This window comes from Cannabis sativa, chromosome 6 (genome assembly GCF_029168945.1).
Source record: "Cannabis sativa cultivar Pink pepper isolate KNU-18-1 chromosome 6, ASM2916894v1, whole genome shotgun sequence".
Taxonomy (NCBI): Eukaryota; Viridiplantae; Streptophyta; class Magnoliopsida; order Rosales; family Cannabaceae; genus Cannabis; species Cannabis sativa.
In genome coordinates this window covers 71,043,995-71,063,918 of record NC_083606.1, presented here as the reverse complement: position 1 = coordinate 71,063,918, position 19,924 = coordinate 71,043,995, and the positions used below count along the sequence as shown (strand labels likewise).

Below are 19,924 nucleotides of genomic sequence, written 5' to 3'. Positions count from 1 at the left end.
ATTATCTTCCATACTCTCTCATTGTAAACTTTGTGTGCTTAATACTTTAATTAATTAATAAGTTCTCTATTTCTCTCCAAAAAAAAAAAAACCATATTAATTTAGATTAAATACATATTATTGTTAAGCATTTGATATAATTTTATGTGCAAAAACATTATATATATAGGTTACCTAACTAAAAAAAAATCTATTTTTTTAGTTGTTTGCAGTACAAGTAAATATGTACAAAATTGCAAGTATATAAGATTTATAAAAATCAACCCAAATCATGTAATTAATATTTGTGTTGATTATTCCTTACAAAAAAAAAATATATATAGATATTTGTGTTGATTATTAGTTGGTGATAGTGATTCTAGGAATATCATAACATGTGCTTTGTATTCAAATATCAATTCCCAATTAATTGCTAATTATAAGTCGTTGACAATTTGCTTATTATATGTTGTCTAACATCATAAGAAATGATACTTTACGATTAATTAGTGATAATTTTTTAAAAAATTATTATCTTAAGTTATATGTAACATGATACTTAATTGTACCAATAACAATATGACACTAAAGAAAGGGTGTTAAATATCATTAGTACATTTTAGCATTTCTCGATTTAGAGTTAGTTGGTACTTTGTATTATAAATTGTGTATATATATAGTAAAATATCTATTTAAAAATACACTTAGTACCAAGCAAATTATATTCTAATTGAGAGGTGATAATTAAAATAGAGTTACACTAAAAAAAAAATTAAAATACTAAAAAATATCAATGAACAATAATAACAATAAATAATCGTTAATATTATATCATAATAGAATTATTTTTAAAAAAATATAATATTTATACATGTTAGAATAAAATTATTAATTTTACGTAAATAAATTTACAAAATATATGTATATATTTTATTAAGATGTAATTATTTTTAGGGATATTGGCGGCTAAACCACTTGAACTTTACAGTTTGTAACAGTTAACCACAAAAACCGAAATTTTGGCGGCATAACTACCTAAATCCTGGTTCCGTTTTGCTCTGTACCCCTCCATCCAAAAATCACAGTTAAGTGCCACGGTGGACTGCCTGCAATTGAAATTCCTGGGGAGTTATACATTTGTGTATTGATAAGACCATTCACTATTTCTTGAAGCTCGATCTCTCCCCGTATGAACCATATAGCCAAGAGAAACCATGAACCAGAATAAAAGAGCTTGCCCCGCCTATGAGTAAATATTTCATAGTAACCTTATTAGACCGTACATCTTTCTTGGTATATCCAGATAATAGGTAGGAGCATAAACTGAAACATTCTGGAGCTACAAAAATAGTTATTAAATCGTTAGCACCACTAAAATTTTCCCACGTGTACTCTTGTGTACACGTAAGCAGTCCACCGTGTCACTTAACTGTAATTTTTGGACAGAGGGTACAGATCAAAACGGAATCAGGGTTTAGATAGTTATGCCGCCAAAATTTTAGTTTTTGTGGTTAACTGTTACAAACAGTAAAGTTCAGGTGGTTTAGCCGTCAATATCCTTTTTTATTAAACGAATTATTTAAATTAATTTTAAATTATAAAATAAATTTAACTAATAAAAAATATTAGTTTTAACTAAATTTTTTAAAAAAAATACATTAAAATATACAAAAATAAAATCATTCAATACAAAGTAGATCGGTCAATGTTTTTTTTTATTGAAGAAGCTTAAGTTTAGTTCAGAAATTATATAAGTAATTATAAATTATTATTTTTAGTCACAACAAAATTTGTGACTAAAAATAAAAAAAATTATATAAGTAATTATAAATTATCATTTTTATATTGTGAGTAAAAAGGTCCGTGATTAAAAATATTAGTCACAAAAATTATAATTTATTGTGAGTTTTTAGTCACAATATTTGTAGTGACTAAAACTAAATTAGTGATAACTTGTATCTAAATGTTATGTTTTAGTCACAAATAATTTTTTGTTGTGAATAAAAGTTACATTTAGTCACAAAAAATTTATATTTTGACTAAAAAATTATCAACACTCTAAAGGTAACAATTTTTTGTAGTGATATTACAAAACTTTGACAAACACAAATCTTGATGGAAATTAATGGTTTGGTTTCTCAGTGTACCCCTTTGTAGAAGCCTCAAAATCTCGTGCGGGACAAAACGAAGTTCAATGCCGCCAATGAATGAACATCGTCCATGGATTTCGGGTTTTTTTTGCCACAATCCACAACAAGAAAAGCTACATTTAGTGGTAACTTTTTAGTCACAACATAAATGTTTAGTGACATAATGTGACTTTCAGTTACAACAAAAAGTTACTTATGACTAAAACATAGTATTTAGAAATAAATTATCACTAATTTAGGTGGCGTTTGGTAACACTTTTTTAATCAGTTTTTTATTTTTAAAAGTAGAAAAGTGAAAATATTTTTCAAAAACATGTTCTATAAAACTCTTTTTACTTTTCAATTTTATAATTAGAAATCAAAATTTTAAAAACAAAAAAAAAAAATCACTTTCAATATTTTCTTAAACAGTTTTTTTTCTTAATCAATCTTTTAGATTACGACCAGACCCAGACTCAAATCTCCTCCCTACGGCCTTGGCGCTAAACCCGGCTTTTGACTTGAACCCGAATCCGACCCCAGACCTAGACCCGACTTAAATAAAATCAAAAAATAAAAATAAAAATGAACTTTACAGAACACACTTTTGTTTTCTGTTTTTAAAATTGAAAAACAAAAGTGGTTATAGAACGCATTTTTGTAAGGGAAATTTGATTTTCTATACTTAGAAAATCAAAAAATTTGATTTCTAAACCAATAATTTAAACCCTAAAAAAACTATACCTTTTTTTTCAAAACCCCAAAAATACCCCCCTCACAATATTCTCTCTCTCTGCATCATCTCTCTCTCCCCTCTATCTCACCCCAACCGCCCACCCTCACCCGAACCACCCTCACCCACCCACGTCAACCCCAACGCCGATCACCACCCTCACCCCCGTCGACCACGACCCCAACCCCTCCGACCCCAACCCCAACCCGAAAGAGCAACCCCAGTCCGACCCCAACCCGTCCGACCCTCTGAAACTTTTTTTTTTCCTGCGATTTGAGAGAGGGAAGAAGACAGAGGTCCGATGGTCGGACCCATCGGACCCCAAGGTCCGACCGTCTTTTAATTTTTTTTTTTTTTTTTTTTTTTTTTTTTTGCGATTTGAGAGAGAGAGGAAGAAAGAGGTCCGATGGTCGGACCTTGGGGTCCGATGGGTCCGACCAATCGGACCCATCGGACCCCAAGGTCCGACCGTCCGTGAAATTTTTTTTTTCCCGCGATTTGAGAGAGAGAGGGAAGAGAGAGGTCCGATGGTCGGACCTTGGGGTCCGATTGGTCGGACCCCATCGGACCCCATGGTCCGACCATCGGACCTGGGGTGTGGGATTCTTGGGACCGGCCGAGATAGAGAGAGAGAGAGATGTTTGGGGGTATTTTTGGGGTTTTGAAAAAAAAGGTATAGTTTTTTTTAGGGTTTAAATTATTGGTTTAGAAATCAAATTTTTTGATTTTCTAAGTATAGAAAATCAAATTTCCCTTTTGTTTTTCAAAAATAAATTTTTTAAAAACAAAAATTTTACTTTCATTTTGTGATTAAGAAATTAAAAAACAAAAGTATTACCAAACGGTACCTTAATTTCAGTTATTTTTCAAATTATAAATAAACAAATTAATGTGCACCTGAAGCTTTATCTTTTTCATAAATTCGAATCATCTCATCTGAGAAATTATTTAATATACGATACCTAGTTTTATGGAGAAATGTGATAATAAGTCCACACCTACAAATGTATAGACCTATTTGGGTTTTTTTTCAATATTATAATATACACATTGAAAATTATATAATAATTCAGAACTCTTTATTTGACTGAAAATTAATTTGATATCATAACAAAAATGGATTGTTTTAAATTTGTAATGATTATTCTAGTAGGCAAATTAATTATTGTATATGCATGGTTTCACATGCTTATTATTCTCTTATCTATTATAAATATTATTTTAGTCCAATATATATGGCTTCAAAATTAGTTGTCATGCAATGCACATGTTATAAATTCTATTTAATTATTCCATCAGATATAATTTTTAGGTGGTAATAATTAAATAATCAGGCAATGCTCTATTATAAATAGTCTTATTAGTTTTCTCACAATTCTTACATCAAATTAGAAAAAGAAAATGAAGGTAGAACAAGTTTTTCCCATGAATAGTGGTATTGGCAAAGCTAGCTATGCAAACAACTCCTCACTCCAAGTATGTGCCCATTAATAATTATGATCACACTAATTATTCATTCAAATTTTTAATTAACAATCTTTTTTCATCTTATAAATACATATATTCTTGTATAAAATGATTTTGTTCCATCTCAAAACCGATTGGTGATGAGTAAAGTAGTTCATATTCTTATATATGGCTCAATCCTTTATCATTTATTCTATGTGGGACAATGTCCACAATATTCTCCTCAAGATCAATCTTGAACTGTATTAAAATAGACATAGTCACTATCTATATAGGTGCAGATCGGATAAAATCACTTACCCGCAAAAGATACATTTTCTTTTTTTAATATTCTCATATCAATATATATCACATACATATATATGTTTTTTTTCCTAATAGAAAACGGTGATTTCCAATGTAAAAGCAAGTGTGGAAAAGAGTGCCTTGGAGATTTATTGCAATAAGTTGCCAAAATGTATGAGAATAGCTGATTTGGGCTGCTCTTCAGGCCCAAATGCTCTCACTGTTACATCTTACATTTTGGATGTAATAATGGCCCAAATGATAAGTACTAATAAGAACAAGCCATTCACTACATTTCAAGTGTTCCTCAATGATCTTCCTGGAAATGATTTCAACACAGTCTTCAATCAATGGCTTCCAACCTTCCATGAAAAGTACCTGAAAAATAATAATAATGAAAAATTAGGAAAGAAGCCCTTATGCTTTGTCATGGCCATGCCTGGGAGCTTCTATGGAAGGCTTTTTCCTAATGATTTCATTCACTTCTTCCATTCTTCTTATAGTCTCCATTGGTTGTCTAAGGTAAATATGCTAATTAATTAATTAATTAAGTAGAAATTGCTTATTTTATGAATTTTTATACAATATACTCAAAAATATGTTGTTTTTCCCAAATTTTTTAGGCTAATTAGGATTTTCATCCTCAAACTTTGACTTGTACCAAATCATGCCCCCTGAACTTTTCTAGCCGCGTTAAAAATTCCCCCTGAACTATTGAGATTGTTAGATTTAAGGACTTTTGTCTAATTTCATTCAATTTTACTATTTTACTGATTATTTATGTACTAAATCATACTTTGATATCTACCAAATCATACCCCTCGTTGACATGTACTAAATCATGCCCCCTGAACTTTCATCTATTTTTTTATTAAAATTTGATAAAAGTCCTTAAATTCAACAATCGCAATAGTTCAGGGAGCATTTTTAACGACCTTAAAAGTTCAGGAGGCATGATTTAGTACATGTTAAAGTTCAGAAGGTAAAAATCTTAGTTAGCTAATTTTTTAACTTTGTTTTGTAACCAGTTACCTTATATTGTTTTCAAAATCTTTAAAAATTTTGTTTTTTTTAAAAAAAAAATGATATTTTTACAAAGTCTTGCCCTACAACACATAAAAATGAAAATTTCCAATTAATTAGTTAAATAAGAATATATAATATTGAAATTTACCCTTTCTGTTTATAAGGTTTTAGTTTATTACTTATGTGAATTAATGTTGTTTTGAAGGTTCCAAGTGGTTTGGTTGGGGAAACAGGAGAAGCACTTAACAAAGGCAACATTTATATTACAAAAAGAAGCCCTAATTCAGTTGTGAAAGCTTACTTGAATCAATTTCAAGAGGATTTCACAAGCTTTTTAAGATGTCGTTCAGAGGAAATAGTAAGTGGTGGGAGTATGGTACTAACCATGATGGGAAGTGTTATGAGTAATGATCCTAAACATAAGATGGAAATAATGGGAAGAGTTTTCAATGACATGGTCTCCGAGGTAAATATATATAAATCTACACTACAAAATTTTTTACTTTTAGTTACAACAAAAGTTATAACAAAGTGAAAAAGTCGTGACTAATTATAAATCATTATTTTTATGTTGTGACTGAATGTGTTTTAGTAACAATATGACTAAAATTAAATTAGTGACAACAAGTAACTAAACATTATGTTTTAATCACAAGTAAAAAAAAAAATTGTTGTGACTCAAATAATTTGGTTTGTTTTGATATTATTTGTAAAATGGCCACCCAAATACTCTTATCTGAATTCTAAAGAGGTCATTTGACAAAACTTATTAAAATAATGTCATTTTACATAGTAACTTGTAACTAATATGTAACAATATTGTGTTATTATTTTAGGGCATAATTGAAGAGAAAAGTGTTGATAATTTCAACATGCCAGTGTATTGTCCCACTGCCAAAGAAGTGACAAAGATTATTGAAGATGAAGGATCTTTCAAGTTGAAAAAGCTTCAAGTTTACCAACTTCCTTGGGACACTGGTTTTAATTATGATAATAACATTAATGTTGATGTTAATGATAATGATGATAAATACAATAGAGGAAAGTATGTCTCAGATTACATGAGAGCAGTTATGGAGCCTATTTTTGAAAAACAATTTGGAGAAAGTGTCATGAATGATTATTTTGAGAGATTCACTCACAAGATCATCGAATCAATGGCCAATGAAAATTGGCAATACATAAACTTAGTCATTTCTTTAACAAAAGAATCAAGGTTAAATTAATCTCAAAGTTATTTAACATTTGAACACTAATGAGAAATTGAATCTCATGGAGGAAGATTAAATAAAACAGTTGTGCTAATTCTTTCTTTTCTCTGTTTCAATTGTTGCTCTCTTGTGTTCTTTATCATTTGGGTTTATTTCTCCTTTATATATAATATATATAACATGATTATATATAAAACTAATATGACAAACATGTTTTCATTTCAATTGACTACAAACTACAATATCATGTACAATTCTCTTCAATTGGTTACACTATAAAGAGATCAATTGATCTCAATCAAAATCAGTGGCAACTACTTCAACATACATCTTCAAAATAAGAAACTGGTATCTCTGGTGGAGAAGGCAAAGTGGCCACGCATTTGAACTGTGTATTCCAACCAAGCATAAAAATCAGAATAAGTAAATTGGGTTCTGAATTTGATTATCACTTTACATATCAAACGAAACAAAATCAATTTCAATAAGACATGAAAATGAAGGTTACCTTATGCTGCTTGTATTTATCTCTAATTGAAAGAAGAGCTCCTCCTCTTCTACCAAAGTAAAGATCATGGATTACAAGTACACATTCCTTCAAATCAACTGGTTTATATCCAGAACACTTCTGCAGTTTTGGGCACTGAAAATGCACAAAACATCTTATTGACTGCTAATGATATAACTGTAAAGATATAGCTGATTGAAGTATATTTTGGTATGAAAATCTTACCCAAGGATTAATCTCTGGATGGAGAATGAAATTTGCAAGAAAAGTAACAGATGCAGCCACCATTGAAGGCAAGAATTTAAGGCAGCTGTAATCCAAGAGACTCAACTCAGCAAGATAGTACCCCAAGAATTCCAATTGCAAATTGATGGTTTGTGTTTTGGTCTTATTTGTAACTAGTTTGCATCTTTCTTGAGCTATATTAGTAACTCTTCTGCATAACATAATAGGGAAAGAGACAAACAAACAATGAGTAAGTATAATAGTAAATAGTAATGGTTATGAAAAATCATTAATTGATTAAATGAGCATTATTAACAAAATCCTTATTCCAATCCTTACCTTAAAAATGCTCGGACAGTAGGATTTCCCATTTCAAACTTAAGTGTCTTTAGTATATCAGCTTCCATCTTCACAACCTTTTAAGATTACAAACAAAGTTAATACTATGAAAATCAATAAGAAAGTTATTGAACAAACCCAATTCTGATATGGAATGGTAAAGCTTAAATACCTCATCTTTTGTGTATGTGTTATCTGTGATATAACAAAACTCATCCACATTTGGAGGATTAATCTCTTCATACTTTCTAAACAAGTGAAACCAAAGATAAAAATCAAAACTTTATATGAATAAACAAATCAAATTCAACATATCATCTTCATTAACATTAGTTCAAAAGGGTTAGAATCTTACGAGGCAACGAGCAAAGAAGAAACACCCAATAACTGAAGCTTATTCCTGGCAATGGTGTTCAATGACAAGAATCGATCAATATAAGAAACAGATAGGTAAAGAGTCTCTGAACCAAGTTTGTACTCCTCTGCAACTTCCACCAACCAATCCACCAATACTCCTCTCATGTTGGCACTAATTTCACTCTGAACTTTCTCAAGGTAACTCGGCGATGGCCTTCTCTTTGGTTCAATCTGAGTATCAGAACAGATCAAAACCCATTATCAGAAATTTACCAACAAAACAAAAATCAAAGGAAACCCCCAAAAAAACAAAAATCCAAAATTACCTCCATTTGATGAAGATACTCATAAATGCCAGATACATAAGGACCACACATTTGGGGATCTTCATCTTCATCTTTATTTGTATTCTTCTGTACGACCTTCTTAACCTTCTTACTCTTCACTCCAGTTTTAGGGTTTACCAGAGGAGAAATGGCGGCGTTAGTCAAATTCCTAAGCTCACCCAATACAACTCGTCTCTTACTAACAAAAGGGTCTTCATCAGAAAATGAAGCCGCTTCCTCCGTAGACCTCTTCTTAGACAAACGAGTTATTCGGACTTGGTCGGCCATGGCAGAAGAAAAAGAAAAGAGTTAGCTAGTCAGATCTAAAATGGGTCTGTGTTGTTACGTTTGAAGGAAAGAGAAGGAGTTGGATTGGAGGGAGAGGAAAGTGAAGAAGGAAATAGTAGATTTGTAGAGGTATGAAAATGGAGGGAGGTTGGGAGTTTTTTGAAACTGAAACAAAGCGCCATTTTTTTTTTCTTTTTTTTTTTGTTTTTGGCTTCGTGAAATCGATTTTGGCCAAAACCCAAAGGTTAGTTTTTGCGCGCTTACACAGAGAGAAAGTTAGTCTATTTTAATATTTTTATTTTTATTTAATTTTTAATTGGTATTCTTGTCTCTTGTGAATTGGGCATCCTATTTAGATTTTTGGTTCGAAAAATTTGAAATTTTTTTTTTGACCATTTTGGGAATTATTTGGTGCTTTTAATGTTTGTTGAACTTTATATTAGGAGAGTTATGTAAAGGGTAGTAGTGGTCTTTATTCTTTAACACAAAAAGTTAAAGGATGTTGATATAATTCGTGAAAAAATTTTGCTAATATAAACTAAAATTTTAGGGATTAATTTGTGAAAAAATTAAATTAGGGGACCAATATGTTAAAATTATTTTGGTCCTTAAATATATAAATTTTGACAAGTTGTTCCCAAAATTTATTTTGATAAATTAGTCTCCAAGGTTTTAATTTATAAGCAATATTACACATTTGGTATTGAGATGGTGCATATAGGCCATATCAACATTTTGTGAACCATATAAGTTAAAATTCAATAGAAGTCTTATATTTCAGAATTATGAGTAGTTCAGCAAATTTTTAATTGAAAAATAATTAAGAAGTGTAATTTAATAGATTAAAATTCAGTTGATAAAAATTTTAAATAGCTTTATATATATTGTAATTTTTCATTGAAATACAACATATAAATGATTGTTATATCACTAAAGAATTATGTTCTGAGTAAATAATTGTTACAAAAGACTACATTATTTTGTAATGTGTTGCTAAATAATTCTCTTTAGGCACAATTACAAAGTAAAAAATTCATTAGTTACTACAAAATATCTTCTTATCACATAAATGCTGAAATTAAAGATCTATCCTTTTTAAAGTATTGATAACTTTATAAACGTTTTGGAGTTTTAGAAAAATCTCTATAGTCTGTTACATTAACTAGCTTCTACATTTTATAGATTATTTCATTATGAGAAATGCTTAAAGGCCCCAATCTTAAAACATCATCTAATATTGTTGATACACACTACTAATGCTTAATGCCAATGCTTTTTTATATTACACTTGAAGAGTTCTATAAAAATGGATAAGTTGAGAATTGAGTACTTCGAATTATGCAATTTTTTGGGGATACTTCAATTTTGAAGAAGATTGAAGCATTCAGTGTTATTCTTTCTTTTCTCTATTTTAATTATTGCTCTTGGTGTTCTTGAAGTTCATTGTTTGAGCTTATTTTTTCCTTTACAATGGTATGCTAATTGAACTTATACGACAAAATTGTTATTGCTCTATTGAGATTGAAACTCATTCAATTGAATACAAGGTTGTATAATGTATAACAGCTCTCTTCAATTGGTTACATTATGAAGAGATTAGTAGATCTCAAAATCAGTGGTAATTACTTAACATAAATCTTCAAAGTAAGAAACTGGTATCTCTGGTGGAGAAGACAAACTAGCCACGCATTTGAACTGTGTATTCAAACCAAACATAAAATAGGGTAAGCAAATTGGTCACTTTACACATCAAACAAAATCAAATCAACAAGACATGAAAATGTGACTGATCAAAATGAAAAATAAGGTTACCTTATTCTGCTTGTATTTATCTCTAATTGAAACAAGAGTTCCTCCTCTTCGACCAAAGTAAAGATCATGGATTGTAAGTACACATTCCTTCAAATCAACTGATTTATATCCAGAACACTTCTGCAGTTCTGCACACTGAAAATGCACAAAACAGTTTAGTGACTACTAATCATATAATTGTAATGATATGGATGAACAATAAACCAGATCTGTTACACATTTTGGTATCAAATTCTTACCCAAGGATTACTATCTGGAAGGAGAATGAAATTTGCCAGAAAAACAACAGATGCAGCCACCATTGAAGGCAAGAATTTAAGGCAGCTGTAATCTAAGAGACTCAACTCTGCAAGATAACACCCCAAGAATTCAAGTTGCAAATTGAGAGCTTGTGTTTTGGTCTTATTTGTAACTAGTTTGCATCTTTCTTGAGCTATAATAGTGAGTCTTCTGCATAACAAAAGAGGCAAATAATGAGTATAATGGTAATGCTTATGAAAAATCATTAATTGGGTAAATCAGTATTAACAGAATCCTTACCTTAAAAATGCTAGAATTGTAGGATTTCCCATTTCAAACTTCAGTGTCTTAAGTATATCAGCCTCCATCTTCACAACCTTTAAAGATTACAAACAAAGTTAATACAAGAGAATGAGTAAAAAAGCTATTGAATAAACCCACTTCTGATATGGAATGGTAAAGCTTAAATACCTCATCTTTTGTGTATGTGTTATCTGTGATATAACAAAAATCTTCCACATTTGGAGGATTGATCTCTTCATACTTTCTGAAAAAGTGAAACCAAAATAAGAAAATCAAAATCTGATATGAATTAATGAATAAATCATCTTCATGAACATTAGATCAAAAGGCTTAGATTCTTACGAGGCAATGAGCAAAGAAGAAACACCCAATAACTGAAGTCTCTTTCTGGCAATGGTGTTCAAGGACAAGTATCGATCAATATAAGAAATCGATAGATACAGAGTCTCTGAACCAAGCTTGTACTCCTCTGCAACTTCCACCAACCAATCTACCAATACTCCTCTCATGTTTGCACTAATATCTTTCTGAACTTTCTCAAGGTAATTAGGCAATGGCCTTCTCTTCGGCTCAACCTGAAGATCAGAACAGATCAGATCAGATCAAATCAGATCAGAAATTCACTAACAAAACAAAAATCAAAGCAAACCCCAGAAAATAAAAACCCCAAATTACCTCCATTTGATGAAGATACTCATAAATGCCAGACACATAAGGACCACACATGTGTGAATCTTCATCTTCATGTACAACCTTCTTAACCTTCTTGGTCTTAACTCTCCGTTTAGGATTTTCAACAGCAGCTGAATTCCGAAGCTCACCCAATACAACTCGTCTATTGCTAATAAAAGAGGAGTCTTCATCGTCGGAAAATGAATCGGCTTCCGCCGCAGACCTCTTCTTAGACAAACGAGTAATGCGAACACACTGAGACATGGCAGTAATTAATCGGATCTAAACTGAATTTCTCTCTCTCCCTCTCTGACTCTGTTGTTGGGTTTGAAGAAAGAGAAGGAAAGAGATAGATGGAGATGGAATTGGGAAATGGTGGATTTGTAGAGGTATGAAAATGGAGGGAGGGAGGGAGTTTTTTGAAAGTGAAACTCAAAGAAAGCGCCATTTTTTTTTGTTTTGTGTTTGGTTTTTGGGTTCGGAAAGTGGTTTTTGGACAAAACCCAAATCTAGTTTTTGCGCGCTTAGACAGAAGAGAGAGAAAAATGTTTTTTTTTTAATTAATATTCTTTGGAATTGGGCATCCTATTTAGATTTTTGGTTCCAAATATTTGAAAATATTTGACCCTTTTGGGAATTATTTGGTGCTTTTATATTTCTATTTTCAAGTTTTTATATTTCGAGGGAAATGTAACGGGCAATAGAGAGTAGAGATTTCACTTTTAACACCAAAAATAATAAAAAGAAAATTATAAAATAGATTAAAATTTTTAAAAAGATTATAAAAATACTTTAACACGAAAAAAAATTTATTTTTACTCTTTTGAATTTTTTTTATTTATAGAAATATCTCTTCCGTAAAAGTAATAAATTGTTTTTTGGTTGTTTTTATAATTGTATTATAGTTAGCATAAAGTTATTTTTTTTAGTTGCTTTACATTTTTTTTTTTTTTGAAAGAGAAATTTAATACTGAGCGACACTAGGCACATCCGCTAACAACATAGCAGCAACACAATTTGGTAACAATTCAGTCCACAAATCGGACTTACGAGTCAAACGACTCCAACTAGCTAAACTATTAGCAACTTTATTACAACCTCTAGGAAAAAATAAAAAATTTAAAGAGTGAAAGGAACCCTTCAAAAGCTTGATTTGATGCACCAACTTCCCCCAATCTGTGGGATTCGTAGCTTCGGTAGAGAGAGCTTTGATAATCGTTTGACTATCAGATCCCACTTGGACGTTCGGAATGGACCATCGCCTAGCCAATTTAATGCCTTGAAGGATTGCTTCAGCTTCGGCTAAGAGGACAGAAAGACAACCAGGGAGAAAAGTTGTAGCAGCTACCACCAAAGATCCTTTAGAATCCCTTATGACAGCACTAATACCACAACCTGGTCTACCATAAATCAAGGAAGCATCAGTATTAATCATGTAGACACCATTGGGAGGAGGTTGCCAAGCCGTGACTGGTTTAATGGTAGGAACTGTTAGCAGTTTCTGGTGTGGCTCCAAGTGAATTGCAAGCAGGTCTAGAGCCCAATAAATCCAAGCTTGGTCATCTATGGATTTATTTTGGAAAACAAATGAGTTCCTTCTTTGCCACACCAACCAAGAGAGGCCTATGAATTTGAAAAAGTCCTCTTTTGGAAGGTGATCATGAAGCCACCAAAGAACATCAGCCGCCTGAGAGTTATGTTGGGGTATGATCTTTGTGAAACCAAGTTGCTTCCATATGTTTTTAACCTTCGGGCAAAGCCATAATGCATGGCAAATATCTTCATCCTGAGATTTGCACAAATCACAGCAAGTGTCAATAGCCATACCTCTTTTATTAAGCTATGCTTTTGTGGGAATCCATTGATTGAAAACCCTCCAAATAAAGTTCTTCATTTTTAGAGTAAGATGAGATCCCCAAATTAGTTTCCACCATGATTTGACTTTGGACAAATTTGAGCATTCGGGTAGATCAGGATTTTTGAATCGGAGTTTGTAACCACTAGCAACCGAGTAAATTCCATTAGGGGTCATACTCCAAGTAATCCAATCCGAATTGTTAACAAGTGGTGTTATTCCAAGGACCCAAGGAATATCATCTTGGTGGAACCCCCTTTTAATTTCATTTTCTTTCCAACTTCCATTAGGGAGCAAAAGAGTATCTATTGTTGTCTCAGGAGGGATTAGCACTTTACATCGAATAGTGAATGGATAACTTCTTGGGATCCAAGGATCTTCATTTATTCGAATTTGGCGACCATCACCAACACACCATCTTATACCTTGTTGTAAAAGGTCTCGGGCCCATAGAATACTGCTCCAAATCGACGAACCATAGTGTCCAAGTTTAGCTACCAAAAAGCTTTCCATCGGGAAGTATAAGGCTTTTAGGATTTTTGAAAGTAAGCAATCTGGATTATTGAGGATTTTCCATCCTTGTTTAGCCAAGAGAGCTTTGTTAAAATCTTCCATGTCTCGAAAATCCATTCCCCCTTGTTCTTTTAGTTTGCAAAGTTTCTTCCAATTACCCTAATGTATCTTATGTTTATCCTTCGTTGAACCCCACCAAAATCGGGCAATTAATCCTTCAATCTCATGGAGAATTCCTTTAGTAATTCGAAAACAACTCATGACATAGCAAGGTAAGGCTTGGATTACCGCTTTAATAAGGATTTCTTTCCCGGCTTGAGAGAATAACCCCACCTTCCAACCTTGGAGTTTTGCTTCTATTTTGTCTCTTATCTTTCCAAAGACTTGTCGTTTGTTCTTTCCCACAAAGGTAGGCATACCCAAATACTTGGTATGGTTCTTAACTAATTTAACCCCCAAGTTGGAGGCTAGATTAGTTGCTAGTGAATCATTAACTTTGCATCCCACACACATCTCCGTTTTTTCAAAGTTTATGCATTGGCCGGACATCTTCTCATAGGTAGCAAGAACTTCTTTCAAAGCATTACTGTCCTCCATGTTTCCATCCAAGAATACTAAGCTATCATCCGCAAATAGTAGGTGGGAAAGCCTTTGAGCCAAATTACCGAATCTCAGCCCATGAATTTTGCCCGCCCTTTCGGCTTCAAAAATCAAACAAGAAAGACCTTCAGAGCATAAAAGAAAGAGAAAGGGAGAGATGGGGTCACCTTGTCTCAACCCACGTTCGGGAAAAATTAATCCTTTAATTGAGCCATTGATAAGGATTGAGAAGGAGACAGAACGCACACAGTTCATTATCTTAGTAATCCATTGAGAGTCATACCCCAAATGGATCATCATAGCTTCTAAAAAGTTCCATTCGACCCTATCATAAGCTTTCGACATATCTAATTTGACCGCCATTTTTTTTCCATTACCAAACCGCCCTTTCTTCATACAATGAAGACTTTCAAACCCGATAATAGCATTGTCCTGGATGAGTCTACCACCAATGAAAGCACTTTGATTCTCCGAAACCACTGAACTTAAGCTTTGTTTCATTCGATTCGCTAGACATTTGGACACCACTTTATAAATCACATTACAGAGGCTTATAGGCCGGAATTCAGACATCTTTGTAGGCTGTTTCACTTTGGGAATAAGGCAAATCAATGTTTCATTTAATGGTTGGCAGTCGGCATTTTCGTTTAAGACTTCCAGGCAGGCTTTTATCACATCCTTCCCAACAATGTCCCAATATTTGTGGTAGAAAGCCCCCGGCAAGCCGTCTTTTCCAGGTGCTTTTAGTGGGTGAATTTGGAACATGGCAGCCTTCACTTCATCACATGTAAAAGGTTCTAAAAGAGCTTCATTTTCAGCAATGCTTACCCGGTTAGGAACACATCTTCGAAGAATATCCTCAAGATCGATTCCTCTATTTGAGTTGGTGAAGAGTTGCTGAAAGTATGAGGTGGCAATAAGTTCCAGATCCTTAGTCTTTGTTTTCCATTGCTGGTTTGCATCATATAAGCCCTCAATTGTGTTCTTCTTTCGTCTATTAGAGGCTTTAAAGTGAAAGTACTTGGTATTTTTATCCCCATGTTTTAACCAAAGGACTCGACTTCGTTGCTTCCAATACATTTCACGTTTTGCTTCCAAACAGTTGAGGTCTTGTTCAAGGCGGTTTTTAAATATCCAATCTTCCACTTTAACTGAATTTGCTAAGCTTCCAAGTTTTTCCTTGATATCCTTAGTTCTGGCAGTCGAGGTCCTTTTCTGTTGAATATTCCAGGATTTGAGTTTCTCTCCACACCTATTAATCTTTTGGGTAAGCTTGTTGATAGGCTGAATTATATCCGCTTGTCTCCAAACCTCCTCAATGATCTTGTGACATTCTTCATTCTCAGCTCATGCTTGTTCGAAATGAAATCTAGTGCCCCATTTTTCAGTGAAAGCCTCATCTTTATTTTCAAAGTGAGCTTGTAAAAGTAAGGGTCTATGATCCGAATTCCACCAATTTAGGAGTGTCACCTTGTTCTTTTTAAACTTCTTGTTCCAATCCGAGTTGCAAAGAATTCGATCAAGTTTTTCAAACACTAAGTTTGCTGTCCGACCATTGCACCATGTGAGCCCATCACCTTCAGCTTTTATTTCTCTAAGTAGACAGTTAGAAATGGCCAACCGAAAATTCTTCATTAAATAATCTGGTTTGGGGCCTCCTCCTTGTTTCTCTTTGCTGTTTGTAAAGTCTCCACCGCAAACCCACGCACCATAGAACATGTTTTTAAGGCGATTTAAAAGTTTCCAACATTCCACTCTTCCTCCCGGATTAGGGCTGCCATAAAAACCAGTAAATCGCCAAGTAAAACCGAGATTATTTTCAACAAGGGCGTCAATATGAGATATCGTAAATGATTTTATCTGAACTCTATAGTCATGGGACCAAAGAAGAGCCAAACCACCACTTTTGCCCTTAGCATCCACTGTAAAACAACCATCAAAACCAAGTTGAATTCGAACAAATTCCATGCGAGCACTAGTTAGCCGAGTTTCAGACAAGAATATCATCCCGGGATGACAATCCTTGACATGGGATTTTAGAGAGTTTAGAGTCCAAGGGTTCCCAAGCCCTTGGACATTCCAAAATAAGGCATTCATGGCTCTCGGCGACCCAGACTTGCTGAGTGCGCCGCTTCAATGTTCATTGCTAAGGTCAAATCATTAACAACTGAAATTTCCTTAGCATCCTCCTCCATCCCTTCCACTGTAGAGTCCCTCAAGATTGTCTCATAAGAACTATTTCCCTTCTTATTCTTGTTTCTTTTAGGTACCACTTTTCTTCGTTTGGATTGCCCCTCCAGCCTCTTGAAATATTCCTGGTTATTGACAAATTCAATAGGCACATCAAAGAGATTCTCTTGATTCAATTGTGGTATGTCAAGCAAAGATTTTTGATCAGGTGAATGAACTAATGTTTCAGATAACTTATGTTTATTGCCAGTGATGTTCGGTTCCACATTTCTCGACACACCACTTCTTTGATCTTCATAAAGACTTTCACTCATCTTTTTCATATTCAATCGACTCCCAAGATTACCATTCTCTTTTGTATAAAGTTCCTGAGCTTTTAAATTACAAACAGGGGCGTCTGTAACGATGGACTTACCCTTGTCTGCTGGTGTTAAATTGGAAATCCCAGTATTGATCAAGGGAGGTATCCTATCTCCAATACCGACATCATGGCTATTCTTAGAAGAGGGACTTCCAACAATATCCTTCCTCTGGTTAATGGATATAGAATCACCTTGGGGTAAACTTGTCACCGGAAAACCAGGAGGATGATTTGTTGGAAAATGATTAGAAGACCTCTGAAAAGTTTGAACCGGACCTCCTCTCTTCTCATCCACTTTTAACCAAGCCCCATAGCACGGCCGTTGGTTCCCCATCTCATCCTCGATCAATTTGATTGGCTCTGCACAAACCCGAGTATCATGGCCCACAAAACAACATTTAAAACACATGAAGGGTAATCGATCATACCTGAATGGAAGCCAAATCTTTCGACCTTCACTTGGAAAAAGAAAGCCTGGGCAGATAGGATTTGAGAGATCACACCGAACCTTAAAAGTAAAGAATCCCTTCATTACAATCTTGGTTATATCAGCTTTTTGAACTTCAATCACTTCCCCTGCAATTCCTGCCAGCCGCTCTAAGTTTCCTTGAGTTATTGATCAAGTTGGTAAGTGTAGAATACGCCCAGTAAGGGGGAATCGAGTAAGAATTTTGCCCCAAGAGTGGGGTATATTAACCAACCTTTCAACAATTAAAAGACCATTATTGAGAAACCAAGAGTTCTTGGTCAAAATCCTATCCAAATCTTGAGTAGATTTAAAGGAGAAGACCAAGAAACTTGATTCTTTGGTTGTTAGTTTAATCTCAACTCCCCAATCTCTTTCGGCAATACCCCACACACGGCCCAGAATCGTTCTCAATAGAGAATGACTAAGTGGTCGATTAGAGCAATATCTCCCCATAGCACAGATCGGAGCCACATCCGTCCCTTCAGCTGGGTTAATTTCCCATCCTTCTTCATCTAGAACAGTTAGGTTATTCGTTTTCGATAGCAGTTCCTCCATGATTGAGTCGGGCTTGTCCATTGTTACACCAGGCTTTTCCAGCATCTCTGCAGGAAGGCTCTTCTCGGAAGAGAGCATAGTCGTTCTTGGAGCGATAAAAAATTATTTTTTATTAGTTGTTTTACATTTTATTTGCAGTTAATTTATAGTTGTTGTGAGGTTGATTTCTAGTTATTTTTTAGTTGCTTTCTTACTTTTTGTTGAGGAAAATATATTTTTGTAATTTAAAACTTTGAAAGTGTATTTTTGTAAATAAATATTTTAAGTCGTAAAATTGTAAATAAAATATTAAAAAAATGGCACTTTTGAAAAAATTTCTCATAAAAAATGTGTATCGATACACCCCTATTTCGGTATTCACGAGAATTTTTTAGTAAATTTTTTTATAGACGTGTATGTTATAGTTATTTATGACATCTGACAAAATTTTGAAAATTTTAAAATATATTAAATTACTTACCTTAATCTATCAAACACTAAGACGATGTCCATGGGTTTAACTTCAGACCATTCCAGAACTCGACCTAGAATAGTTTTTTGAGTAATAAAAAAATAAAGTAATTTGCAGTATAAATACATAAGTTTAACTCCTAGTTGCAATTAAATACTTAAGTTTAATTTTTGGCGGTAATAATACCTGAATTATATTTCTAGAACTCTGTAGGTACCTGAACATTAAATGTCAAATCATTATCTACATGCAATTAAAAATTCATGACTTGAACCAATTAGGGATTGTCACATGGCAATTTACTTAATATTTAACAATTAGGTACCTACAGAGTTTTAGAAATATAACTTAAGTATTATTGCCGCCAAAAATTAAACTCAAGTATTTATTTGCAATTGGGAATTAAACTTAAGTATTTATGTTGCAAATTACTCTAAAAAATATATGGTTAACGAGCATCTTTTCCATTGCACCTACAAGCTTCTCATTGACCTCATCAAATTATAGAGTCAACTTCTTCACCTTTCACTTCAGGAGCTCCTCTTCAACACACACCCCAGTATAGGCCTGTCTTACCCCTTTTCCTTTTCCTTTATTTTTACGTGTCAGGCCTGCTGAAGAGCTTGGAACAGACAATACAATTTAAAAATTGAAAATATTATTAATAAAGTAAAATATATTATTATATTTAAGATTGGAAATTAAACATGACGTGTTTGTGGTGCGGGTGGCGGTTTTTGACTATTTTTTCAAACCAACCCGCACATACAATTTTTTTAATTTCCCAAACCGTACTCGCACCGCGAAACTAAAAAATCATAAAAATCGCACCGCAAAAAATGGTGCGGTGAAGTGCGGTTTATGCGGTTTTTACGTTTGGACTATCACTAAATAATTAAACTATCACAAATACAATAAAGTTTAAGCAACACTTGTCAAAAATACCATAAGGCTTGAAAATAAATATGAAAAAAAAAAAATTCAAGTTTAAACAATACAATAATTAGTGGGCTTAGTTTGGGCCTTCACA

The 19,924-nt window shown here is 33.2% G+C and overlaps 4 protein-coding genes across 4 annotated transcripts; 1 reads left to right on the top strand and 3 right to left on the bottom strand.

Moving 5' to 3' along the window:
- Positions 1–4,221: 4,221 nt before the first annotated feature.
- On the top strand, positions 4,222–7,039 carry LOC115695752 (probable caffeine synthase MTL2). Its single transcript, XM_030622833.2, has 4 exons — positions 4,222–4,317; positions 4,690–5,115; positions 5,825–6,085; positions 6,456–7,039. The coding sequence occupies exons 1-4, from the start codon at positions 4,243–4,245 to the stop codon at positions 6,843–6,845; spliced, it is 1,152 nt and encodes a 383-aa protein (XP_030478693.2). The 5' UTR covers positions 4,222–4,242; the 3' UTR covers positions 6,846–7,039.
- Positions 7,033–9,198, bottom strand: LOC115695754 (putative cyclin-A3-1). Its single transcript, XM_030622835.2, has 7 exons — positions 8,586–9,198; positions 8,258–8,490; positions 8,075–8,150; positions 7,903–7,979; positions 7,564–7,774; positions 7,339–7,473; positions 7,033–7,218 (listed from the first exon to the last, which is right to left on the bottom strand). Exons 1-7 carry the CDS (start codon positions 8,871–8,873, stop codon positions 7,150–7,152), a joined length of 1,089 nt encoding a protein of 362 aa, XP_030478695.1. The 5' UTR covers positions 8,874–9,198; the 3' UTR covers positions 7,033–7,149.
- A 1,163-nt stretch (positions 9,199–10,361) lies between these two features.
- LOC115695755 (G2/mitotic-specific cyclin C13-1) lies at positions 10,362–12,478 on the bottom strand. Its single transcript, XM_030622836.2, has 7 exons — positions 11,904–12,478; positions 11,571–11,803; positions 11,397–11,472; positions 11,226–11,302; positions 10,925–11,135; positions 10,686–10,820; positions 10,362–10,568 (listed from the first exon to the last, which is right to left on the bottom strand). The coding sequence occupies exons 1-7, from the start codon at positions 12,162–12,164 to the stop codon at positions 10,500–10,502; spliced, it is 1,062 nt and encodes a 353-aa protein (XP_030478696.2). The 5' UTR covers positions 12,165–12,478; the 3' UTR covers positions 10,362–10,499.
- A 386-nt stretch (positions 12,479–12,864) lies between these two features.
- LOC133039395 (uncharacterized) lies at positions 12,865–14,385 on the bottom strand. The gene is made up of 2 exons (XM_061118284.1): positions 13,843–14,385; positions 12,865–13,686 (listed from the first exon to the last, which is right to left on the bottom strand). Exons 1-2 carry the CDS (start codon positions 14,383–14,385, stop codon positions 12,865–12,867), a joined length of 1,365 nt encoding a protein of 454 aa, XP_060974267.1.
- Between the last annotated feature and the right edge of the window lie 5,539 nt (positions 14,386–19,924).

Excerpts from the sequence above, each read along its gene's own strand:
- LOC115695754 (XM_030622835.2), bottom strand. The coding sequence starts at position 8,873 with ATGGCCGACCAAGTCCGAATAACTCGTTTGTCTAAGAAGAGGTCTACG. Across the intron at positions 8,151-8,257 it reads TCTTCTTTGCTCGTTGCCTC|AAAGTATGAAGAGATTAATC; the intron begins GTAAGATTCTAA and ends TCACTTGTTTAG. Across the intron at positions 7,980-8,074 it reads ACACATACACAAAAGATGAG|GTTGTGAAGATGGAAGCTGA; the intron begins GTATTTAAGCTT and ends TAATCTTAAAAG.
- LOC115695752 (XM_030622833.2), top strand. The coding sequence starts at position 4,243 with ATGAAGGTAGAACAAGTTTTTCCCATGAATAGTGGTATTGGCAAAGCT. Across the intron at positions 5,116-5,824 it reads GTCTCCATTGGTTGTCTAAG|GTTCCAAGTGGTTTGGTTGG; the intron begins GTAAATATGCTA and ends GTTGTTTTGAAG. Across the intron at positions 6,086-6,455 it reads TCAATGACATGGTCTCCGAG|GGCATAATTGAAGAGAAAAG; the intron begins GTAAATATATAT and ends TTATTATTTTAG.
- LOC133039395 (XM_061118284.1), bottom strand. The coding sequence starts at position 14,385 with ATGGATTTTCGAGACATGGAAGATTTTAACAAAGCTCTCTTGGCTAAA. Across the intron at positions 13,687-13,842 it reads AATGCTCAAATTTGTCCAAA|GATGAAGATATTTGCCATGC; the intron begins GTCAAATCATGG and ends TGCAAATCTCAG.
- LOC115695755 (XM_030622836.2), bottom strand. The coding sequence starts at position 12,164 with ATGTCTCAGTGTGTTCGCATTACTCGTTTGTCTAAGAAGAGGTCTGCG. Across the intron at positions 11,473-11,570 it reads TCTTCTTTGCTCATTGCCTC|AAAGTATGAAGAGATCAATC; the intron begins GTAAGAATCTAA and ends TCACTTTTTCAG. Across the intron at positions 10,569-10,685 it reads ATAAATACAAGCAGAATAAG|TTCAAATGCGTGGCTAGTTT; the intron begins GTAACCTTATTT and ends TTGAATACACAG.